This window comes from Toxotes jaculatrix, chromosome 23 (genome assembly GCF_017976425.1).
Source record: "Toxotes jaculatrix isolate fToxJac2 chromosome 23, fToxJac2.pri, whole genome shotgun sequence".
NCBI lineage: Eukaryota > Metazoa > Chordata > Actinopteri > Toxotidae > Toxotes > Toxotes jaculatrix.
Window position 1 is genome coordinate 7,434,839 of NC_054416.1, and position 26,785 is coordinate 7,461,623.

The following is a 26,785-nucleotide window of genomic DNA, read 5'->3' on the forward strand; positions in this document are numbered from 1 at the left end:
TTGACAGTCACCTTTACCTTGGTTTGCAGAAGAATTTATACTGGATGAGGATTGTCATGGCAAACATGACAACTCCCTGGATGGACATGGCACAAAGGTTCTTTCCCACCATTTCCCAGCTGAGAGGATCCTTGAAACGGTCTTCCCCTGATAAAGAAAGTAGGAAGGAAGAAAATTAAATGTTTTATTGTCATTTGTCATTTCATGTTAATTTACAGTCCTCATCTACGAGCTCATGGAATGATTTAGCAGAAACTCTGTCAAAACAAAACTGAGCTGCCAGATGTGTGTTTTCTTCCACGGACAGCCAAATGTATCTTTGTCAAAAGTTAGTGGAGAGGTGGAATTTGTCAGCTCTTTGAAGTGTTCTGGAGACAGATTCACTGGTGAAAGCCAGCAGTTTAAAATGCCACTTACCCTTAAAAAAAAAAAAAAAAAAAAGCTGTCACCTATGTCGTGTGAGGAAATTGCTGACATCCTGTACTTTTCATGTTGAAGCCTCTTTTGGCTAATGAACACGTAAGTAAACCGGTGACAGCAATTCTGCTCTCTACCTCTTACCTCCTTCTCTCAGCTTCTACAACCCTTGAGCCTGAGGGGGCAGAGTAAGGAGACAAGAAAAACGAAAGCACATTTGGTCTCATTCTCTGGTAAATAGCCCCTCTCCACACTAGCCCTTTTAAGTTGTGATTGCTTTTCTCTTCCTGCCCTCCACCACTGCCGCAAATGATTCCTCAAATCACTATTTCCTGCTCCATCTCTCTACAGATAAGACTACTCGTCCTCTTTCATGTGCCTCTTTGCCTCTTGATGGTCCCCTCAACCCTGACTCCACCTCTGCAGTCCTCTTTCTCTCTTCTCCCTTTAACCTGTCTAAATGTAATACATTTGGAGAGTGGAGCTCTAGAGAAGGTTTGAGAGTTGAGTTACTGGTCAGATATTTCTCTAACTGGTGGGATAAGGAGGTAGCTTTTATTGAAGAATAGTGTAGTGTCCCTTCAAAGGTATAGAATGCTGTTGTCTTTTTTGAGTGAAATGTCTCAGATACTGGGCAGATTGACATGGAAACTGGTTCATGTTTATGCTCCATAGCTTTTTATTTAGCAACATCCTAGATGGTGTTAGTTGTTCGACATCAGACCACATGCTGACCTTGACAAATGCTACGCTTCTTGAAAGCTCTAAATCTCCTGATTCTATCTGTAAAAAGCATTTTAGGATCCCATATCACTGCAACAGCTGCTAACAAAGAATTAGTTCAGACTTGTGGGTATGGCTTCAAAGGGTTTTTCCACACAAAGGGTACTAGGCAAGTAAAAAACATTAATCCCATATTTGTGCCTTTGTAACTTCAGTTCAATCTCTCTTATACTCATTCTTACTTTATGGTTGTAAAATTTAAAGAGTTACCTTTTAGAGGAGACCAAGGTCATGGCTGTAATCAAAAGGGTTGAGGAACAGTAACCTTTTTTTTATTTTGGGTACATTATGTTCAGGCTTGTGGGGGTGTCTGGCAACAGGTTAAAAGCGTGTTGAAAGCTATTTTACAACCGCATTTCTCGTTTCCATTGAAAGAAAAGCATTTTTAAAAGAGTGAACCCTTGTGTGAAAATGCATAAGCATCATGTGATATCTTAAAAGGAGGGAGATTGCTGTTCTGGCATTAAGATATACTCACTTGAGTGGAGAACGGTTGACCATGTTCATTTGTGCCATTTTATGAAATATGAAATATTCTATTCTCTCTCACCCACTTGGCAGATGTTTTCATTTTTGTTGGAGGAAAATATAATCTTAAAACTTAATATTAAACAGAATTAATAATTAAAATAGGCACTTTTTCACATATATTAGTTCTGCTGTGATAGTGGTGGTGGCCTCTTACCAAAACTGCTGAAAAGGGTGGCCATTGCCTGGTTCTTGGCCATGTCAATTAGCCCTCTGCCCAGACAGAAATGTGGGAATATCAGCAGCACCTGCTTCACTATATCGTTGATGCGGGAGACATTCTGTTGAGGAAAATGCACACAAACACGCACACAAGATCCAAATTAGTGGCACTTGAAAGCTTTGAATATTTGAGCTCCGACTGGGAATTAGCCAGCACAAGCCCAATATGTTGACAAGCTGCCTTGAATCAGCAGGGCCAGAGGCTCAAGAGGTTTGGAAGACAGTGTGTAGTGCCCTAACGCAAGTGTGGATAATTAACAAACATCCTGCACTCCCCTTGCATGCTGAGTGCTGTTGTGTTATGCGGCTCCCAATGGTACGCAGAGGAAGCACGGAGCATCTAGGTTCATCCACCTTCATGATGCTGGAATTTAGCAAACGTTACAGAACATACTGTGCGATGTGTGAGGTGGCGCGCGTACAGTATGCGCAAACACAAACTGATGAAGTAGTGCTCAGGTAAGCAGATGTTCATCCTTAAAATCATCACTAAGGGGAGAAGGAGCATCCAGAGAACAAAGAAACACAGCTGAAACAGAACCAACAAAAAAAAAAAGAAAATGTGACAACACCTACAGGCACCCTCCATGTGCCTGCTTATTTTCTGTCTTCTGATACTGTGTATAAGAACAAAAACACAGATACGCACAAACAAAAAGCCAAAGCATGTTGATTCACTGTTTCACAAGGAAAAACATCTTATCATTGGCATTTCCTAGCTACAACTTGTCCTTCTCCCCAAAGCTGTTCTATCCATTTCTCCCTCTTCCTCCTCCATGAAGCTGCGATTCAGTGGCAGTCTAGTGCAGCACAAAAGCAATAATTAATTAAATGAAGACACAACTGACAAGTCTGTAACAAACTACCTCAAACAAGGAAGGAAGCGTAGTAAGTCAGGGAGGAAGGAAATGGTGAGAGAGGAAAAGGCAGAGCGAGGGAAGACAAAATATTACTACATTTGGCGTGGCATGGCGTTCAAAAGCAAGTTCATGCATTATGCATACAGTTTCATTGCAGCACAGTCTTCAAAGCTCTTGCATACATGGAGAGAGACTATAAATTCATCATTTCTGTTTTTGGGCGAGCCTGAGCAAAGAGTAGGTGGGGCAGGGACAGCAGCGCATTTTGTTACAGCTGTGTGCAAGTTTTCCAGATGATGGCCATTATTGTCGCGGAATTTATTCATAGATGTGCGTAACCGCTCCGTGATTTATTAGTTTCACTGAGTGAGCGGTCGGTTGGCAGTTGAGGATGAGTGCATGCAGCATTATGACTCTGCCGGCCTTAAAAAACAATTCAAATGCCAGATTTAAAGATGTTTTTGTGAAAGTAATCTTACTGCATGTCTACTTTTTAAAGGAACAGTTTGGAATATAGGAGACACTTGTATCTTTATACTAACCTAAAGACTGGAAACAGGGGAAACTCACTAATTAACTGAAATTGAAATTTATGCAACGAAACAATTTAAAAACAATCACTGTTTTATGCCTTACTTAACATTTACACTGTAAATTGCTGTTCATACAAGGGCATCTGGGTCAAAGAGACAGACAGAAGTCTATTTAATCTTCTCCCCTCGTGACAAAACATACAATAATGTTCAAGATCAACAGTGGACAGATGTGAGATCATTTTTTTGCATGAGCAGGTGGCCTCTGGCTTAGTGTCTCTCCGGCAGATAGGAGAGAGAGCAAAAAGGCCTCATTGATCATGATGTCAAAGCAAACCTTCAGATGTCCGGCAGTGTGTTCAACAATAATTCATCACTCTTTTTATCTACATTTACACATTTTCTCGAAGACCAAAGGGAACAAGGAACTGCAATTGCACTTCACATGTAAAAAAAAAAAAAAAAAAGTACATTCCACTCTAATATGGAGGGGAGATCATTTGAAAAATGTACTATGCCTTTCATCAGTCAATATATCAGTATTCATAACATTAAGAATGTCATCCCAATAAAGAACAAGAGTCTGAAAATTTTCACCTTAAACTGCTGAAATATCTCATTCTTATGAAAGCTGAGGGGAGAAGGAGCTGAGGTGCTGCCCAGGAACATTATTTAACATTAGAATTTCTAATCAACAGTTGAATTTTAAGTGTATTTCTTGAACCAGTTTTTCAGACTTGTTGTTATCTAGTTGATGCGTATTGGTCTCTTCATTACAGTACGCTATCTTCACTTTTATTTAAATATGGCACCAAGGATCATTTTTGCAGCTGCAGCTCAGTGTAGCAGAGGAGTTTTGCCAAAAGATTACGTTAACACTCTTTCTTTAGTGTTTGCATTTAATCTCAAACCTATTTTTATCCCCTAGGTGTTAGCAAATGTATGTAAATGTTCACACACATGCGCACGTCTAGGGATTTGCTGAAGGCACCACTGTTCTACATTCAACACTAAGCCTACACAGAGATAGGGAAAGTCAAATAAATAAACAGTAGCTATGACCTTGGCTGAATGCGACCCATCTGTCTGGCAGAGGAATGCAAAGAAAGCAAGACCTAATTTGAGATCAATACATGAAATAACACATCTTCTCTTGACTGGGTGTTCATCAAGGAGATCTAAGAGGCTCTTAGTCGGGGATGATAAAATGCTGGACAATTTTCCCCCTTACGTTTGTGCTCTATACTCATAAATCATTTTCAAATGGTTTTGAAGGTGGTATAGTCTGCGAGGCACTTATCTGACCCATATCGCTACTTGTGCTTATTCCCACAGCATGGCTTCATTCATAATGCTGGGAATCGCAATGAGAGCAGACAGACACAATATATGGCTCCAACAGTCTAGTCTAGATATTTTCTGAAGACGATATTCATGTTTTGTTTTTGTTTTTTTTAGCTTGTGGAAAAAGCTCATGCTTTGGTTGTCAGACTGCGCTAGTGATTTTTGAAAAAGGGTAGAGAGACGAGTCAGCACAAGTTACGAAGTACACAAAATAAAAAATTCTGCTTTTTATGTCTATTTTAAAACATCCTGTCAATAATGGCCGCTGGACTCCAATTACACTACATGAGGTAGGTAGGACCAGGCCACACTGCCAAACCTATACTTTTATCCTGGAAAATCTGTGTGCCTGTGGTTATCTCTGAGAGGCACGTGGTGGAGGTATTGACTCAGACACTGCTCCTAGCATACAAGGCAGGCTGGGATTGATGCAGTCCACAGGGAGCTGGACAGTCCTGGGGGGAAGAAAATCTCCCATTGGTCTCAAGACAAAACTGGGGCACAGAGTCTGTAACACTGCGGCTCTGCTTTCTCACTCAGTTACTTCTTCTATTTCCTCTCTTGGAAAAATGGTGCTATGCCCAAAAGGGATCTAGAGTCACCCTGTGCTTGAAAACAGAGAACAGATTGAAGCCTGTAGCTTTAACTAATATCACTGCTGAAGAGTCTGAAAATGATAAGACGAAGCTTTGAAACAGTAGAAGTCGCCGGATTGAGCTGTCATGTGTAGGATATAACCTTTTCTGTGTAACTGGGGCACATCGGGGCACCATCGCATCTATGTTAGCTATTCTGTGAAGAGACTGTTCTTCAGGGAGTTCTGCATGGAAACCTGGAGAGTTGTAAAATTTGTTGATTGATGTTGACCCATCAGGTTTTCTAATCAGCAGTCAAATCAAGTCAGATTAGCTGAATTATCATGGACCCTGTCGAGTCTCAGAGAAACACAATCCCCGTCCCTAATGCCTTGGACAAGAGCAGTGCACAGTAAATCCGTCCCTTTACACTGCCTGTGGGCAACACTCTGTCCATTAAATTATCACCAGTGGCGCCCTTTATGAGTAATATGCTCCACTAACATTGTATCAATAAATAAAGTGAACACAGAGACAACAAAATGGCAACAATGACTTTCTTTGAGGAGAGATGTACGAGCTGAAAACACAAATTGATAATGAACGCTGCTGATAATGAAATCATGAAACAAATGAGACAGCCTCGTTACGAGACAGGAAACATCCCATGCCATCGCCGAGTGGCGCCAGAGGAAACATCAAGTCGGGGCAGGCGTGTTGGAGGGGACAGAGTGTGCAGAGAAGTCTTGCAGACAGCATTACACTCCGTCTGAAGTGTCGGATCAGAGCTGTGGGACACATTCTGATGAAGCATCAGATGTACAAGCAGCTTGTCAGAGAGTGAAGCGCTGTTGTGTCTGTTAACAAGTAATGACTGATCAGCGCAAGGCTAAAAATATGAAGAGAAAAAAAGTGTGGGTAGTGTGAGCTAATCGTGCAAATAATGATAGCATCTACAAATCAAATTAGACTTATTTAGTTCACAGAACAAATGAAAAAGATATTAAGAGAAGAAGATCATTTTTTCCATTTATTACCACCTGTAAGGAACTTACTCTGCTACTGAGAGTCCTGGCTGTTACATAAATTGTATATTCAGAATAGGCCAATTTCTCTTTTTTAATGAAAAGTGATTTCAATTACAGTCCAAAGTAAAATGACTGACAAGTCAACATCCCCCTCTCCCTGTCTTCCTCTCCAAACTAAGCTCCCCATTTCTTTTTTGGTGTCTTTGTCTTTTGATTCCCCTGAGACTGAAGCAGCTTGCAGTTAAAATGAACGCTTTCTGAAAGATGGATGAGGAAAGTTCTCAGAAGACCCAATTCTCACCAAACGATTAAACATTTAGGAGAATAGGGAAAATAATTCCTTTGAAAAATCCTTGAGAGGATAAAGGAAATATATTAGAAGCTATACCAGGTGGGCGCACACTCCACACCCACATGTGCATGAAAGCCTTTACTTTGAAAACACAGAGCATTTATCTATGAATCAAGTCAATTAGCCATCCACTGCGATAGCTTGCAAATATAATTTTTATGCAGCTATGGGAGACTAAATGTCCGTGCTGCCGTTTCATGAACTGCATCTTCTGTGGTGATGAAACTGTGCACATATGTACAGTATGTGAGTCTCTTCTTTTTCAGGATATGTCTGCAGGTGTGTGTGTTTGTCTGTGGCTGCCACTTACATCATCATCAAAGAGCTCCATAACAAAGGTGGCCACGCTGCCGTTAATACCAATGAAGAGGTTGATGCAGGTCAGCACCACGTAGGCTGTGCTGGGCACACTGAAGATGAAGGAGGCAGGGTACATCATGGGGGTGATGGACCACCTAAGGAGAAGAGCACACTGTCACACAGACAAACAGAAAGGACAGACTGGGATCCCCTGACCAATATCAGGGGCTGAATCCATGCTGCTTTCATTTCAGAAATGCAGATTACCAGGTCAGCTGTACTGTTCCATGGCACCACGAGCCTCTTTTGATCATTTGCATGTCCAGTAGGGGACCCATAAAAGCACTGCTGCACAATAAATGCCACCCACGCTTGGCAGTCAGTGGTTCATGTTAGGAATTGGAGATAGTTGAAGTGCCGCAGCGCTGTAATGTTGCCTTGGTGGGTAGACTGTGGTATCTACTTCCCTCCCTTTATTTGACAGAGTGTTTCACTGCAGATTAAGACTTTCCATACAAAATATATGATGCGCTGGTATGGATTAAACTACTTGCTATAAAACTATTAAAATTAGCTCCATCTAAACTACAACAGTAAAATGCTGCCTCCACATTAGTGCATCAGTAATAGCATAATAATTCAATGATAGGCTTATCATTATATTTGCCAACACACTCAAAGGGGCCATTTTTCAGAATTATGAGTAGCTGACTTTTACATTTGATGCTTTAAGTCCACCCCCCGATGTAGCCAGTGTTGCGTTGTTACCTAAAGTTATGTCCATTTCATTGTCACCTTCTCCTTCTGATGTTTCTCCCTCCAGCTAGCAACTACTGTCAGTATAATCATGATCAGACAGGTTTTTCTTGCTGACAAGGTTAAAAAAAACTGCCTTTGTGTAATCGTTTCCTATTTATAGTTGTGTGAGCCTGATTAGCGATGAAGCTTGTGGTTCATGGACCAACAGCATGAAGGAAATTTGCTCCCAGAATTTGTCCTGAAGTCGGTGCTTCTCTTTCGCTTAGGATTGGGGTTGTTTTACCGGAGTATGTTGCCTGTGAGGAGACACTGCCCCAAAGTCCATGCACAGTAAACACCACAGACTGATGCGACCTTAATCAGACAATGATACAACAGCATATAAATTGCTCATGCTCTGATCACCACCATGATGCACTACTTACTTATTAGTATGTGCATGGTACAGTTACAACAGTTTTTTTAACTGTAGCGTGGTACATCATCTAAACTATAAATGATGTACTACAAAGATTTTTTATCAACTTAAGTTGTCCCTTATGCCTGGAAAAGTATGATAACTGCTTGCGCTGAATTATTTGATCGGTGGTGATGTTCTTCAAACTAAAAGCCATCTCTTTAACTCACTAAATCTCCAAAGGGATTCAGCTTACTCCATCAGACTTTGCTGATCAGAAAATGTAAGTGGCACTGCTGGCCCAGTCAAACCACACGTGGGGTGTTGAACCTGCCATCACTGCTAAACTGACTGAAAGTCAAACTTGTCTGAGAAACTTTAAGGTGAATATTGAAAGTATTTAATGTACTTACCCATACATAATAAGCAGCAGAATCAGAGCAGGCAGATTAGGAGGGGAAACATAGGCTTTTTGTTGGAAGCAGAGGAAGATCACAATCACAATCAAGCACGGGATGATGTAGTTACACTGTCAGAACAAACATAAACAAGCAAACAAAAAAATAAGTAGCTGTCCCTATCAGAAGTAGAGGCCTGTGCATGATTAAGAAATCTCTCTTCAGGGCATTTGTGACTACATCAAAAGACTGTATGCTTTTGCCATTCTTTTTTTTTTTCATTTTTCAGACAAACTGAAAGGATGTGTAATTATGAAATCTGTTGATGACTTTTTAATTAGCACTCAAATATACCCCACTTTAATTTTCTAATTAATTCAGCGAATAACAGACTTTAAATCCATTCAATATTAAAAAAAAGGCCTGGGAAAAAAACTTTAAAGTTTTTTATTTTTTATTTTATTATAATGCTACTATCGCACATTCAACTTTGGATTAATATTCCCTTTGTCTGCAGAGCTCGTTTATAAAATAAATCCACAGTTTTTCATTGGTGGATAAATGATGTACTACAGATAAAATAAACAGAACATAGCAGGATACAATGATTTATTTACAGTTCACAGAAAAAGTTCACACAGAAAAATTAAGGAGCTTTTAGTATGGATTTCCTGTATTATACCTATTGTTGATAGAGCATGCATGCTAATGCAGAAAGCTCCGGGCTAGAATCATTAGACTGACCCCTCAGATACATTTGTCTTCTATACAGACAGCATTTATCCACCAGAACGACGAGCGCTCTGGTGCCATTTCTTTACCAAAGGTACCTGATAAAATGTTTACCTCCATTATGCCTCAGGGAAACTGATGGTAAGCATGTTGAGCAAAACAAACAGGGGTGGCTACTGTCAATAACTACGCCTAATTACGCCTTTGCCAATGGCTGTTGCTCAGGTGAAGCTTTTCTCAGAAGCCTGTGGTGTCAAAGTTGTGTATATGTTTTATAGTTTTTTCACTTCCCACATTTACTTTATGAGGGAATAAAGTGGGAATACTGAACTGTACATCAAAAAGCAGTGATCAGTTAGGAGATGATACATCAGCCTGACAATATAGGTACTTACCATGTCCCAGGCAAAATTGGCCAACCAGTATACAGCTGGGTTTACTCCACTGACAAATTGCAGATGCTTGGCTTTGCTCACCCGCTCTTGGATGAGGAAGAGGACAAAGCTGGCAGGGATGAAGGACATGGCAAAGATAACGCAGATGGACACCACCACGTCAGTGGAGGTTGTGGCCCTGTGATTGAATAGAGCACAGCAAACAGGAAGTTGACTGGAGAGCTATTACTGTGTACAGGGACACGGACTAAAAACAACAACACAGGAGCGGAGATTAAAGTTTGTCCTGGAGACATCTGAAAATGTTTCATGTGTAAGAGGACCCTTTGAGGTTATGAAGATGATATGTTTTGATTCTGAAAAAATCCTTTTGTTGTGAGCAAAACAAGGCAACAAAGAAAGAAATGACTTTCATTAGAACACAGGTAACTTTGTTTATAATCTCACTGTTACCACTGGGCTTTCACATGCTACAATATGTAAGCCCTTACCTCAGGGTGCTATAAGGTGCTTTGGAAAAAAAAAACGTCCACAGGAATTGAAATGTGACATATCGTTATGAAATACAGAACTTTAGCTCAATTGAAATCTAAATTAAATGGTCTCACAGCTCCTATGAAACTGATTAAAGTCCTAGGGAATATTGGCTCACTTGATTTCCCATTTTAGTGGGTACTATTCATTGCTATGGCACAGCACTCACATTTACTTCCTCTGCCAACATCCAAGTTCGAGACATTCAAGACCAAAAATATTAATAATCACCACAGTGCCATCAATGAGAATAACAGAAACGTTTAGCAACTTAACACTGTACTGTGGGTAGAGTGTGTTCAAGACTTTGTCTCTGTAAGAAAAACAAATGGCTGAATAAAAGTGAGCCAGATGACAGAGAGTTGAAGCAGCATTTGGCTCATTTCCTGTAATGCAATAAACAAATTATATTTATTACTTTGCAATGTTAGGATACAATTAAACAAATTTTGTTACACCTGCAGAAATAATCTATATAACTAATGTTATTAGTATTGATGGCTTAATTATACAAGCATTACATAAATGAATGGAAAGCGCTGACAGTGCTGTTTGAACATAATAAAGAAGCTTTTAAAGATCATGACAGGCCGATTCCTGCTGGTCTCTTGGCAACCCAACGAACCAGCAAAGAGAACAGAGGAGCACAGTTCAAAATCTTGAACAGACTTCTTCTATGTAACAGTCTTCTTCTTTCATGTTAGAAACAAATTGTACCTCTCTCCTCCAAGATGGTGACCTTCATTTCACTGTCATATGTCTTCATTTACGCCAGCCTAGCTTTGAAAATGTCCTTCGTTGCGTCTGCTCAATTAGCATTGTATAAAACTGCGGTGTATTCTTTGAGCCCCCACCGTTATCCTCACCCTCGGCCCTCGATAATCTCTCACAAGACTTCCTACTGCGTAATTAGCATATTAAATAAGTTACCCTGTGTGGCAACATGGCTGTATTTATCATCGCCAACCAGACGCAATTAGAGCACATAAATATGAAATCATTTACCTCAGTGGGCGCCAACTCACATTTCAACAGGTTTCAAGGGCTGTGCGCTCTGGTTGGGTGGGAGATAATGTACTGTAGGGGCCAAAGCTGTGAATGATCTAACCCTGAATGCTTGAAGCAGCTAATTGCTGTGAAGAAGAGGACAAGCAATCTGCTAATTAACTATTAATGGAGGAGAAAGAAAGATGAGCGGTGGGAGTAAAGCTTTACAGTACGGATTGGTTTCTTTTAGACAGGAGCTGCAGGGCATAGCCTTAAATGTTCAAGTGTAGGGGGGTTGAAAGCAGGAGATAAGGATCAAATCTGAGGCTCCAGGCACAACATCCACGTCATTATTTGTATTATACAGCATTATGCAGATTAGGTAGGGAAGCATCACTATTGATATGGCAGCTTAACCATATATGATTTTTAAATAGTATATTTTTGCAGATATTTTGTGACATTCTTTCCACCTGTGCACCTGTGTGCATTTTATGGCTCATGACATCACCTGCATTGAAATAAGTTGTGAAGCGCACTAGAGAGGAGTGTCACTTCAAATCAGATGGTGCAGTGCAGTTTAGGTGCCCAAAACCTGGTGAGGGAACAGGTCATTAGCGATGAATTATTATCGATATAACAGCTCTAGCAATTGTCTCTCCATGACATTAAGGATGTGTCAATGAGAAATATGAATTCATTTTAAGGCTGAGGCTCCCTTAAATTTCAGATTGTTTTTTTTTTTTTTTTACAGGATAGGGTGACATTTTTGGCTTTTGGTGGATCTCTTAGCGCTCTGCAATTCAGGGGCCATTCACACAAAAACATCACTGTTCACAAACTTCACTTGGGCTGTCAGCAAGCAAATTATGGCCGAGTTCACAACCAGACAGAGAGCTGCCTACAGAGCCCACAGAAAAAAAGGGAGTGAATTTCACCTTAAATAGACCTTTTTCACAGGGTACATTTTGACTTGTCCTAGCAGGCAAACCACAGGTGTTACTAATAACGTCAACAATGGCTCAGTTCCACTTATCGTTAGGTGTCCCGGTAAGCCATGATGGTGAGCCAGCATTCACAGTTATATGACCCTGAAACTTGTGCACTTAAGAGGAATGCAACCATGATTAATGTGCTTTTTCCTGCTTCTATGGCAAAATGTCTGCCATGAAAAAGGTCTGAAACACCATTCATCAACTTTCATATAAAGGGCTTTTACAACTTAGAGAGACCTTTAGGTTAAAACTTTCTGTGGTTTCAACAACCTAAAGTTCACCATGCTCACCACACACTGCTATCTCCCTGCAAAGTACAATACTGTTGGGACGGGAGGAGGGTGGGAGGAGCACTTAGGAATTTGGTGTTAAGTCTTTGTGGTTTTGTTAGTATGAGCAGCACATTTCACACTATCATTTGATCAATTGTTCATATAAAATGTGTTAATAAGTGGAGCTTTACACAACACTGTCCTATTGTGCTCAAGGAGTATTGCCCTTTTCCACCATTCTTGTCTGAAGTCTGCACACTTATTCAACAATGAAGGAATGTCCAAGCTAATCTGGAAATCACAGTTCATAAATTTTAGTCACCACACACATGCGCAAAGAAGCAGAGAGGAACAGAGGCTCGTCTTGAATCTACGGTTGGCAGGCCATTGTAATTATCGCCTAACCCTGGTGCAGTCTTCCTCTCTAACTCAGGGCTGTCGTCAGCACCTGATCACTACATAAATACCTGACTGAGGAGTGGGTTGGAGCATGGAGCAGCAGAGCACAGGAAAAAAAATGCTACAATGTGGTGATTGGTTGCAGGCACTGAACTGCCTGTATAATATCAGGACATGCATACGGCACAGTAAGGTAATGTGCTGCAGGGGGATGTATTCCAGAGGCTTTCTGTGAAATGTGATGATTACATTCAGGTGGCTGAAGGGCCAAAATACAAAACATTGACAATAGATGATGTCGAAGATTACACATCAAAATCAGTGGTCAAAATCAAAAAACAAAACAGTGCACAGAGAACTACTGGATCCGTATGGTGGGAGCCAGTATGTTGTGATTTAGCACGTCATTAATCTCTTGACTCTCATGGGGAGATACTCCCTTGCTGTCCCTGGGATAAGGCATGAGGAAAAATGGTATATCCTCATAAGGAGCTCCCATGGGCCTCCAAATCTGTGCATACTCAAACAAATCCCTCATCTATCTATCTGTCTTACACTTCCTATTGTATTGTCTCTTACTCATCTGTTCTCCCTTTGTCTGGGCTGCCTCCACTTTTCTCTCTCACACTCCATTGCTCTGTCCCTCTCACTCTGCCTTATCTCTTTCAGTTCCCCAGTCACCATCAGTCTCTCTGTTCTGTATCCCATGATGCATTGTCAGAAAATCAAAACTTGTGTCCCCCAACAAGGGAAAACTACATTATAGCAGCAATACATGTTGAAATTCTAAGGAGGAAACTGCAAGCAAGGTTTGCAGAAACAGTTTTCTGCAGTAATTGGAGCACACACTGTAAACACCATGGAGCATTTCTTTTTCATCAGGTTTAGATCCTCAACATTCTGTGCACCCCTGTGATCCACATGGATCTGAAATGTATTTTTAGCATTTTACACTATCAAGCTCAGTTACATTGCTAAATGTTGTTGTACACTATATTCATATTTTAGAAGCCACGTTCCTGCTCCATTTTTCTGACTTAACAAGGCAAACATAATGTGACCAGGACTACTGGATCCACCCTTTAACCCTTGTTTTTGGTTTGATGACTCACATGGCCACAAAGGAGAGCTGCTCCTTGGTGAGGTTGAGGGGGTGATTGGACACAGAGATGCCGAACTGTCTGGGATTCTGTCCTGCTGGCAGATTTCCCCTCAGGATGGCGTTATTGGCCACACTGAGGAAAGACACCATGCCGTGCCATGCCTGGTTGTAGAACCACACCTGCCGAGGTAGAGACAAGCATTAGCACCGAGAACAGCATGTAGAGGCTTTGCGGTTGATTCAGACGTCTCCTAGCAACTACATCTGGCACCGCCATGGAAGATTCATTTGGTTGTGTGGACAAATAATGGAGAAAGATTTAACAGCAAGGTCATGAAAAGAGACAGCTGAAAGAGATTCAGGTCATCAGTATGGAACAGATGCAGATGAAGTAGTCTAATTCAAATTTCTTTTCAAAATGGCTACCGAGACATTTGGACTTGCTTGTCTTATCCAATTTTTTTTTTCTTGCACTCCTGAGTCTGTGTCATCCCAGTTAACAAGAGAAAACATTTCTGTGTCTTTATCATGCAAGCTTGTTAGCAAGCTAAAAAAAAAAAAATTGATAGAAAACAATGACAGGATATAATCTGTCTGTTAATTGTGTTTTAACAGCTAAGTTGTTACAGTGAGCTGTTGTGAAGGGCTCTTTAGAGCTGTGTGCACCACCAGTATAACCACCAGCAAGCAACATCACTAAAAATCCCTTGGTTTTTCCACAACTCAAGAAATGGAGAAAGCACTGCCAGTGACAATGAGTTTCTGTTGTGAGATGTACAATATTAGTATTGTGTTGCTGTTGTACGTTCTCGTAGATATTTTCTATTCAGTATTTTGTATTTGTTTCGTACAATGGCCACAATATGGTAAGAAATACAATGGATTTTGTCCACTTAGTGCAAAAAAGGCACTCTGAGGAGAAGGGTCAAATCATCTCTTAAACCTTTCTGGGGGCAACATACTAAGAAAAAGCAACAGAGCTGACAAACATTACTTTTTCATTTGATATAATATAAAGGCCTGCAACGACTGCCAAGTCCCAATGTGGCTTAGCATGCTAGCTGCAGAGACAGTAAAAAAAAACATTTTTGCACACTTTCTTTTTGATGTAAGTGATTCACTGAGTCTGTGGCTGCTGGGGTGTAGAAGAAAAAGAATGGATGAAAGAGAGTGGGAGTGAGAGAGGACTCGCCGCTGATAGTGCAGCGCTAATTAAGAGTGGATGGTGTTTGAGTGTCAGCCTAACATAACACTGCATCACAGAGGAGGATATGGAGAAACTTGAGTACACACAAAGATGTGCACGCACACACACATACTCTTGTTTTCTCTCTGGCTGTTTGCAGCCGTGCTTTTCTCTCTGTTCTTGCTGTATCTCAGGAACACAAAATTGATATTTTCCTTATTATATTTCCTTCATCCTGTAATTTCTGAAACGTCTGCAGCTAAAACATCATTTGATGTGTTCAAGATAACAGTAAAAAAGCACAAGCTTGTCTGCTAAATACATGAAGGTGATATAGAGGGAGTGAAAAAAATGCATGAGAAGTTGTGATAGCAAGTTGCATTCACATTTCCACCTCTGAAACTACTTTAAACATGGACTTTTTTTAAGGGAGGAGGCACAACTCTGATGAATTATTAACTTCAGCTTTAAAATGAAATGCAGATGTCATCTTAAACTCTATACTTACCTTTGAGTCTGTTTTTTCATTCCTCAATGATTCAATTCATTCATTCAATTCATTTTTTTATTGCTGTCAGGGAAGCTCAAGGTTGGATTTGCACTTTTTTAATTATTAAAAAAATTAATTATTGAGTTGCCCACAGTTTTGTAATCACTGCAACAAGTAAGAACATAGTCTTTGCAGTGACATACAGAAGCATCATTCCATTTCCTGATTTTACAGCAATTTATTCAGAAACCTTGGTGTCATTATTACCACATCTCCTCCTGATTTTTAATGCTAGAAAATGTTTATTAGGATTTAAGGCAACATAATTTATAATTACATAAATTCTATACATAAACTGTGCAAGTAAAAAGCTCAGTAGACCGGTTATAGGTAGGTGTGCCCCTTCATTGTCCTGTTTCTCCCTGTCATCACTATCCCTTCCCAAAAATCCAAACTTCACCAGCCTAATTTCACATCTGCGATCATTAAAATTTCTTATCTAAAATGAGAGTAAAGGGGCATGTGCCAATTAATACAATACCTTTACATTATCCCTGGTTCCCAGCTTCTTCAGCAGTGTCTCAGACTTCTGTAAGATCTGATCAGTCACATTATCCTAAAGAAGATGAGGAAAACAAGAAAAAAAAACTGAGTTGGAGACTTAATTGGATCCACTTGGAAAACCACTACTGTTCTTTGAAATGCAAAACATGAGGCATAGGGAGACAAGAATTAAGACTTCCGGACAGCGTTTGGGTGTGCTGAGCCACTTATTTCCCACAGATGTGGGGAACATGTGTGTCCCCTGTTATTTTGGCTACGTTTTCCTCCTTTGACGTTTCTGTTTTATTAAATGGTGTGAAATAATTAAAATCATGAGAGAAGGGAAAGAACATGAAACAAAGGAAGCACAAGTAACATAAACTGCCTAATTACCAAATGTACCAATCAGTTTTAAGTGGTGTGGCTGGACCTACACAGATTTAAATGAAAATAATAGCAAAAGAAGTATATTTCGGACAGCGTCTGCTAGGTTTTTAGCAAGGATGAAAATGGCTGAGAGAGGGTAGACGGGACAGGTTGCATTAAAAATATGCTCTACTCCACTCGTGTTTCATGTGAAATGAGCCTTGGGATGAGGGCTTGAGATGACAGGCATGCGATTTCCAAAGTGTCATGTTGATACCATGCTGTTCAGCCCAGCCATAAGAGCGCTGAGCACATTGCATGTGTGATATAAATGCAAATGGACCTCCTGTTGGACCCAACCTTCATCACAGGGCTAAAGCAGAGGAGAGGAGGGAAATGGAGAGAGGAGAGGTCGTTGGTGGAAAAGTGAGGGTGACAACTGAGGAGAGAGGTGGGGGGCAGAAAAAAATAAGAGGAGAAAAATCGAGAAAGACATCCCAGAAATGCAAGTGTGTGCTCAGGTGCAAGTGCTTGTCTGAACTGAAAGAGGGAGTGTGGAGAGAAATAGACACAAAAGGTATCTCAAGCCCCCCAAGACAGTTACCTAAAGGCAAGGGACTAAAGAGATCATAGCATGTCTGTTCTTACTTTTTCTACCCCACAGGCCTTTGCTCAGCAAACCCTACACCACATTCCGATGGTCTCAGAAATTTAGGGAAATTTCAAGAAGGTTAGTCAGAGCATTTTTTGCCCTGCCATAGATCCAGCCCTCTGCTTTGGCAAAACAAAATGTTTACACATCATTTCAGTAACACAGCATGAACACTTCATCTCTTTCCATATCACAGTGTGAGAGAGGAGGAAAGAAAAAAACGCCCCTATCTATGCTGACAGGAGTATTTGTGTTAAATAACATACCCTCTGTTCCAAGCCATTACCTATTCATACACCGGGCAGAGAACAAGACTCCTACTCTTGTCTGTAATGCTTCCTCCAGCAGAAGCAGGGGAATTTTTATCGTATTTTGTGTTTTTACCTCACTCCGGTTTGCATCGTGCCAAGTAGCGACAGGCAGCGCCAATAGGCGGCCTTCCTGAGGATTAGTGATGGCTGAAACGCGATGAGAAGTGGGCCAGCAGCTGCCTGGCTCTAATCCTTGACAAACTCCTCCCCGCTCAAGGACAATGACAAGGCTGGTTTGGCCAGTGGACCTGCCTGTGCCACGGCTAACGACACAGCAATAAAGCCACTCGAGTGTGTGGTGACTTTTTTTGGCAAGTATTCCAAAGTGGCCTGCACAGTTCAGTGGTCATATGGTCTGTGTGAGTGTGTTAATAGGTGTCTGCCTGTGTGTGAGTGTATTAAGAACCTGCCACAAAGCAGTTCATGGTTTGTTAAAACAGGGGCTTATGTCTCTGAATTATTTAAATAATAATGCAAGAAATGTTGTATGAGAGGGTTGCAGAAACATTTCGGGGAACAGTAGTGACATTAATACCATCTGCATAACACACTATGTCACCTGAGATACAGTTTTGGCTTAATTATACAATTTCCAGCACATAGGCTCTCTTGTTCCCATCGTTCCCGTCACTTCGTGCTACACAGAGCCTTATTTCTACCTGCTAGACAGAGGAAATGCAATTACAGAGAAATTTCAAAGCCCACTTCCCAGTCTGGGCAGGTGGCTCAAATTGCAAAAACACACGACTTCCCGTTACCATCTCACATCACAATGCCTGCCGAGCAGCACCAGAGAGCCAGACATTTCCCAAGGACAGTGTAGCACTTTAATAACAAGGAATAGAGAGCTGGGACAGCTAATGCCGGCCATTAGAGTTACATCTTCGCTGCTGCACGAATTAAAGTCACATTAGCGTTGAGATCCTGGAGACAGAGAAGGGAGCCAGGGTAGGGATGAGACCGGAGATGCCTGAGGGCAAAGCAATGTGCTGATCTCAAAGTAGTTTGAACGTCCAAAATTTGAAATGTTAATGAGAGACTGTGTGTGTGCAAGTAAGAGGCTGAGAGAGATATAAGGAGGGAACAAGTAAGTTGGCATGAAGTTCAAGGAACATTGTGCTTGAGCAAAACTGTATGAATGTACAGTATATATACATGAACTGAATAGAGGACGGTGAGAAAAAGTAAAATAATAAAAGTGACAGTGAAGAAATTTGTAGCATTGTGTATATGACTGTGTGCTCTTGTGCAGCAAAGGCCCAGATTTCTCGATTCATTCAAAGCAATGCACAAACAATCATAGCCCGTTGCCATGGACACCCAACAAAATGGATATGAAGAATCTCAACCTCCTTTCTCTTTTGCTTTCACTCTTCTTTCTCAATTGTTCAAGAATTCAGCGGGGTCCAACAGCCCACAACAAATAACAACACCTGTATCCAAGATACAAAGCAAATTGAACAAAGAACGCCAATTAGGAGTGGCGCGTTCTAAAGACGACTGGCAAACTGCAGCCTTTGACAGGAGAAATGCAGTTTCTTGAGTCAAAAAAATAGTCTGAACAATTTAATGTTGGACAAAGTGGGCCCTGCAAGCCGAGTATGGAAGATGGAGGGCGATGCCCCCGAGAACTGAAGTGGTGAGTCTTCATCTATAGCTGAGCTGATGCTACCGGGTGGCTTCAGGCTCGGTCTGGAGGAATGCCGTCACTGAAACGCCAGAAACAGCTGCCTGTACTGTAGCCAGCTGGGTCACGTCCATGCCTCCTGTCCTCATCATCTGTTGAACAAGCAGGCTTGTTGGGAGAGGGTAGGATCCTAACGAGCCATACCACCTGCCCACTGGCTCCCCATCCTCGGACTCAGCTGCACACAACGCTCACCTGGAAAGGTCAGTCAACTGAACTTTTAGCCTGAATTGACTCCAGTGCAGATGAAAGTTTTCTGGACGCTGAAAACTGGATGGACGGCTCTTAGCCAGGGGTTTCCAAGCACTCCTGGAGAATCAACTTCCATGCCCCCTCTGTATCTCTTCATGAGTCACATCATCACCAAGCAGTAAAAGCGGTCCACGAGTGGCCGGGGCCTTTCACTCATAAGCAACTTCCTGGCAATTTCTGTTTCACCTTGACCTACAGGCCTGGCACCATGAACGCCAAGCTTGATGCTCTGTCTCGCCTGCATGGGAAGGAATGAAAGTACAGCTCCTCCTCTGACACCATCGTTTCTACTTCATTTGTAGACGCAGCCATTACTTGCAAAATTGAGGGAGAGGTGAAAGCAGCACAGCAGACTCAATCCCGACTCAGAAAACAACCTCCCTGGGTTGCTTATTTTTCCCACATTTTGCTAAGTCCCGTGTCCTGCAGTGGGCGTACTCATCTAAACTCAGGCTTTCCTTTGTGGACTTTGCGTTGCAGCTGAACAAATACCGTACTGAGACTTCAGGGGTCCTTGTATATGTCTCTGAGCTATTTTCCAAGTGTACAACTTATGACATTACACAGCAACATAAGACTTTTTTAGTCATGAAAGATATTCATATAATCCTGTGGTATCGACAGCTTTGACTCAATGAATGGCAATATTTATAACATACCTGAAATGAACTGAATAGCTCTTTCAGATCCCTGAATGCAGCTTCAATTGCTCCCTCAGTCAGACGGACTTGAGAGTTGACCGCTCCGACAGAAATCCCCCCGTATCTGAAGTGGCGGGAAAAAAAATGAGAAAGCAGAAAGTAAGAAGAAATGAGGAATGCCAAGGACACCCACACTCACATGGTTTTATGCTTTCTCTGCACAGACCTCTGCTCACTCAAGACACATAAGAGACAGACAAAAAGTAAAAGTAGATATTACAGTGGATATAAGGACATGTAAAAATATTTTCTGGAAACATTATCATACTAAACACTAATAATACTAATACTCACAAATAATAATTTCTCTCACTGACAGGCTGCTCTAAATGTTTTCATGCTGTAAAATGACAAGGTTAAGGGAAATGTATCAAAGAATGGCCCAGCAGGATTTGTCAAAGCATGACAACTGCATAGCATGTAGAATTGGGAATGGCAGTACAGTGTGCAGGACTTGACAAAGTCATACTGCTCTCTGCTGACCCTCTAAAAGTGGATGCACCAACACCACAGCAGCAGCGCAACAAATCTGTGACTCAGCCTGAGGCAAGTCACTAGTCTCTAAAAGTGCTACCAGATATTTGAATGCACTGTGACACGCTGATTGAGAAACCCCTTAAATGCTGGACCACATTGAAAAATATACACAACTGACATGCATTACCTTTTTTTACCCGAGTGTTCAAAGGTCTTGACCAAGAAGTCTGTCATGTTACGCCCAGTTAAATCCAGCAATGTGTCTGTCGTGTTCTGGATCCTCTATTAAAAAGAAAAAAAAAAACAAAACAAAACTTTAAATACACAATATGAGTTTTAGTGGCTCTTAATGTACTTACACACAGTAACAGTAACAATAACAATACAGCGGAAAACTGCTTCAAAACACTCTACAAAACACTTTTAATCTGAAGATAGTATTTGGATATACATAACTTTGGTGCAAAGAGTTTTCTTTTAGAAGAATATAACACTTGCAGATAGCACTAAACTGTGCCTGTGTGTAGTGTAGGCTGACCACAGACAGACTCCAGCAGGCATGACTGCTTAGTGACCCATAAAAACTCATCCAGTCGGCGCAAAATCAACAAAACTCAAGAGCTAGAACATTTTACAGGTGAAATCTGTTCACAGCACCATAGAGCACATTCTCTCAGCCCTTATCATAATAGTCAATTAAGCTTGACTATGGGAAGCCTGGCTGAAATCTAGACCCCCGCCAAAGCTGCAAAAGCTGTTTCTAATGTCAAAGGACCCTAATTAGTTGCCCTTCTGTGGATAAATTGGTACATTCAAACATCCAATTAAGAGAGGGTGCGACACACCGCCATGAATACACTCCACAATGTGTAGACTGATACTTCCCAGTACACACACACACACGCTGACACCAAGCTGCTTTAGCACTGGTTATTTAGAAAGGTAACACTATGCTAATTAGCAGAGTGATCCTTGATAAAGCACAATTGAGACCCCCTGACTGCAATGCAATTTACCAACGTACCCCCTAGTTACACTGGTTATCTACCCTTGTGTACAAACAGATTGATGTGAAAGCTTTGGTTACACATGGTGTGTTGATTAATCGGTTACCCCTTTGTGTCAATTACCTTTGTGTTTACACAGTAAAGGAATGCATGCGAAAGTAAGTGGTAAAGAAAAAACATGTTGCATCTTTGCCATTCCTGGGTTCAAAATTCTGTTCAGAGATGTATTACTCTTTGTTTGGGTTTTACTGTACATGACAGTACTGGGACATAAGCATAAGTTGAGGTAAAACGAGGAGGAAGAAGAAGAGGAAGAGAGATTAGGAGTGAGTCTCTAAAAAAACCAAATAGGATAAAAAAGCACAGAAGGAGGAATGAACAGAGGATAGAAACATAAGTTAAAAATCGTAGAAGAGAGGAGGAGGAGGAGAACTGGAGTCACAAGGCAAAGAACAAACAGAAGGAGAAAGCAGAGGAAGAGGAGGACCCATCTGGCTTATGAATCAGAGATAAAGAGGACGAACAGCACAGCAACCTTGGCTTATCTCTGAACAAACATGCTTCTCTTTTGAAAAGCCACAGGAAGTTGGAAACAAACAAAACAAAAAATAAGAGCTTTTACACTCTGCTATGTATACAATGAGTTTCTACCCAAGCATGCAGTCGGTGTGGGTCTAATTATTTTGGCCTTAGTCCATATCCCCCATCAAAAAGACTAAAATGGGAACATTACATGATTGTGCAATACCTGGGCCTGTGTCTGTTTTTCATTACCTGGGAACAGCTTCAGTGTGCTTGACAATGTGTATAACATCAGTTCTCCACCACACAGTGGTGGCTTGATAGCTGAGGAAGCAAACAGGGGCGAGGGAAATGTAAACTGAGGAGTAATCAAATCTGTTGAATTAGCTGGCATCGAACACTGCAGAGACAACACACTGTGCTGCGTTTACATCGTGCTGTACCTCTAAGGTAAAATTCCAATTTTATCTAGAGCACACACAGACACACACACAGAAAAAATCCATCTCAGTAAAGCATTTAACTAAACATGTTATGTTAAGGTGTTGGGTCACTTGTAATATGACTTGGAAGTGATCAGGTTAATTGTGTTTTCATGCAAAATGATATGTTTCTGCATGTGCCGAGTTGTTTTGAAATTCTTATAGCTCAGTATAACATGATGTGTTGGTAGTGGAGGTCACAGGTGGTCTATTGTGTAATTGTGTGTCACCATGCCTATTTCGGGAGCTGCTCTTCAGTTCAGCGAATTCCATTGTGTTGTGTGATCATGTCTAATATCATCACATCACAACAATCTGTGCCAAACAATACCATCAGATCACAACTGGAGTAGTAAAGCACTTACTAACCACAGCAAAAAGCTGCTCTGGCTATTCTCCGTCAGATCATGAGAGACTGAGTTACACACATCCACGCCCGAAAACAGATTTCCATCTATTCTGTTCTGTTAAGCCACCACAAAGGGAAACCGCTGCCTCATCCACCACAAGCCCGTGACCTTTCTGCTTTTGTTTTCGAGCATCTCTTGCCTTCTGCTGAGAGGGTGGCTCTGGACAGGTCGTTTTACACTAAAATGGATTTGCGGGCGTTGGGAGTCAAAGCGACAAATCAACAAGGCCCGGCAGAGAAAGGATGTGTCAGACTTGTGTTCACCAGGTTGAGTATGGACTGGCGGGGTTTGGAGCTGATACTCCATAGCTGGATTCGTTCATTGCCAGCAGCTGTTGTGTGAGAGAAAACCTGCCCTCACAGTCAAGGATTACAGATTTTTTTTATGGTTTCATCGACTGGCACGAATGAATGATAACAGTAGATGGCAATATTATGTCAGTTCGGCTGATTTTATGTTCTGAATCTAAATAAACAGGGCCCACAGAAGTGCATACAACAGCTTTAAGATTAAGCTGTATTTTAAATTCATCTCTTTCTTTTCTAACAGTACGACAGACTTACTTGGTGTTCAGGCACATTTGTTTTCTCAAAACAACAAGCTAAAGTAGATAATGGAAGTTGTATTTCCCATGCAGAACACTGTCTTTTTTTTTTTTTTACACAAATGGTCGGCCAATGCCCAGCTTCAATAGCTTGATAGATGAGGCCAAGGAGAGTCATTTGCAAGCAAGCTGTAGTTAGGCCAGTCTCCAAATGATAAAGACATCAATCGTAATACGATGAACGTGGCGGCTTTATCAATTCCTCTGCACGCATGACGGCCTATTCATCTATGAAGGTTAAATATCACCAGTGAACGAGAGTCAATACCGCAGAATTGATAATGGGCTTACTGTTGCCTGCCATTTCCATGGAAACAATGATTTCACACTACCTCCTGTGGTGCTGTGTCCATGTTTTTTTCTCTCTTGTCTTTTCTGTAGTTTCTCAAGGGCATATTCGAAGGATGGGCGGGATAAAAGATAAAAAAGAAAACTAGTGTGAAGCTGGTACACTTTGTCATGATTTATTCAACAGAGGAGGCTTTCAGGTCAAAGGGAATACATCCTCACAATGTGCTCAGCTTCTGTGGGTGGTCTCTGCCTTGGACTTGCATTAATTTATGGCCCCCACCCCCTGCGATGGACAGTCTACAGGTAAACAGTGCGGCAACAATGATAAATGCTTGTGTTCCCAAGCAAGCGGACATAAATATTTCTATGTGCACAAGTGTGCTTAGCAGCATGTTATATTCATTTATTCATATCTGTCACAATATTTATCCTGACTTAAGAGAAGCAGCAATTCTCTCAATCTGCAAAAATGATGCTCTCTTCAGACTCAACACTGTATATTTGAGTATGATGGCCACAATATATAACACTATATACTGTATGGTTCGATCTCAAGACCTTATGCACTGCATTACATTTCAAGCTGTAAACTATGTGTTATGCCCCCGTGGTGGATTGCAGGTAACAGCAGGGAGGTGAAGAAGGTTGGAGAATGAAGTGCAGAAGGTTATAGGTTGCATTCATTCATTTTCATTTATGAGGTAGCTAGACTAGTACACTGGTAAAGAAGGGTTCTTTCACTAATACTGAAAAACAGACCACGTTCAACTGCTTTATCTCAAAATCAAACTGTATTGTACTTTTTACCACACAAACCCGCACACTATCACAGTGGTATAAATCTTTCATGATTCCCGATGATGAAATAAAAGGTTACAAAGCTTTCTGGTTTACTGTGTTACAAAAACCGACGCCTGCCAAATAAATAGAGTTGCATTATGAAAAAAGAAAGTGATGAACAGAGAAAAGTGACTGTTAACAGCATGTGTATTGCATATAAATGTTCTCCTCACTTGTCTTCTCCTCTTGTAGCTGCTTCTTATCCTAATTTTAAAGTTCCTTTTGCCTCAGAGGGAGATGACTGGCAATGATCTTATTGCATGATAATAACTCAATGTCCTCAAGGTTGTTTCCATGCAAAATGAGAGTCCATTTAATATCCTTTTACAGGATCTGGATGGGAACAAAATAAGATGCTGTAAATAAGGGAGAAATGATGCAAGTGACTGAAACAGGATGTAGGCAAGAATTGGCCTTTGTAAATGGTCTTTTTACTAAGACTAAGTGTACTAAAAGTACCCTTACAGCATGTCACGAAAAAGTAGAAATCCAGTAAAGAAGCAAAGTAGTAGCAATTCATAAAACAACAAAAAAAGATTCAAGCTGAAAAGCACCTAAAATGAAAATTTAAAAAAAGAGTAGGGCTGTTTTAAATGGAAGCAGGTGGAGACAAGGAAAAGAGCAAAGTAAAAAAGATGGTTAGAAAGAAAGACCTTGATGGCCTAGCTGGGAACCAGGGAAGATACGAAGATACAAGCAGCGCCTCAACAAATGGGGGACTCCTTGACAGTTCTGTCATAAGCTAAGACCGAATGTCAGGAAAAGGAAAAGGTTACACAAAGGGCACTTCTCTTGTTTGACTGTCTCAACAATCATCCTATTACACGATACCTGGACAGTCGCTCCTTTAAAGTGGCCCTGAATGGCCTTGTCACAGGAAGGAGCACACAGCAAGACTCACACAAGTTCAACAAGGCATTACAGATCCGTGGAGGGTGTGAAATGGCACATTACAAAGTGAGGTACGGCATATAGGGGAGGTATAGGGGATTGGGAGGAAAATAAAGGAGTGGCAGACGAGCCCAGCAGTTTCATACAGTGTCATATCATGTCATGCTTATTAGAAGTCATTGGTTTTGCCAAGCCCCCCACAGCCCCCACCCCCCCCCACCCCCCCTTTTTTTTTTTTTACTGTTTTTTTAAGGTGTCATTTATCCATCCACGATGACAAAGTACATCAAATACTGAAAGGAGAAATGTCATGGCAATTATGAGAAAAATCATTTTAGATATATCTGTCTATAACTGTTTGAGTATGTTCTTAACTGGCACAGGAAATTTCTTTTTTACACTCCCTGACTCCCCTTAAGAACTGAGGCTGAAAGAAGCTTTGCAACTTCATAACCACTTTGCAAATGACTGTTTAAACTTATACTACTGGTATAAAAGAGCTGACACTTTCCGAAACTTGTAAGGCATTTTCAACCACAGTCAAATAAAACTTTATAATTGTCTATTGTGTAGTTACATTCTCCCACAATGTTTTTTTTTTTCTACTGAGTGGTACCTTAATTAGACATAATGGTATTTTGACTCCAAAAATCCCAGTTTGCCCTCTGTAGCTTATTTACTTTAAAATTATATTTGCTCAGAATGCTTTAGGCCACATGCCTGTATTTTAATTTGGGTTATTATTTTGAACTTAAGTAACAGAAAGATTTAGTTTTCTCAAACAGTGTCAAGGGGAAGTCAAAACTACTGACTTTATGAAATGCATAAATATATATTCATATCACTGTAATATTTCTTATTACTGTTACTGAAAATTAGAAAGATTTCAACCAAAGTTTGAGTGTGCAAATGTGTTGTTTGTTGTATAATAATAATTTTAAGTGCATATTTTAGTTTCAAGCTCAAATGAGTGAAGACAACACAGTGACTAGACAGACGGGCTGCAATATATTGCCATTATGTACAGAAAGCAGGAGTGCATTAAAGCCTATCAATTACATTAACAGCACTTTATGTTGAATCATATTATTATAATATTAGTTGTGAAATTATATTAACAGCACATTGTGTTTAATGATATCATTATAATGTTAGCTGTGG

At 40.8% G+C, this 26,785-nt stretch overlaps 1 protein-coding gene across 1 annotated transcript in view; it reads right to left on the bottom strand.

Annotated features, from left to right (window-relative positions):
- Positions 1-26,785, bottom strand: part of LOC121176942 (phospholipid-transporting ATPase ABCA1-like) — a 128,031-nt gene that overhangs the window by 27,179 nt on the left and 74,067 nt on the right. The window contains exons 33-41 of the mRNA XM_041031085.1: positions 20,765-20,859; positions 20,059-20,164; positions 16,130-16,204; positions 13,923-14,092; positions 9,624-9,801; positions 8,512-8,627; positions 6,953-7,097; positions 1,886-2,009; positions 18-147 (exon numbers count right to left, since the gene is read on the bottom strand). Coding sequence (XP_040887019.1) covers positions 18-147; positions 1,886-2,009; positions 6,953-7,097; positions 8,512-8,627; positions 9,624-9,801; positions 13,923-14,092; positions 16,130-16,204; positions 20,059-20,164; positions 20,765-20,859 — 1,139 coding nt within the window. The remainder of the gene's footprint in view (positions 1-17; positions 148-1,885; positions 2,010-6,952; positions 7,098-8,511; positions 8,628-9,623; positions 9,802-13,922; positions 14,093-16,129; positions 16,205-20,058; positions 20,165-20,764; positions 20,860-26,785) is intronic.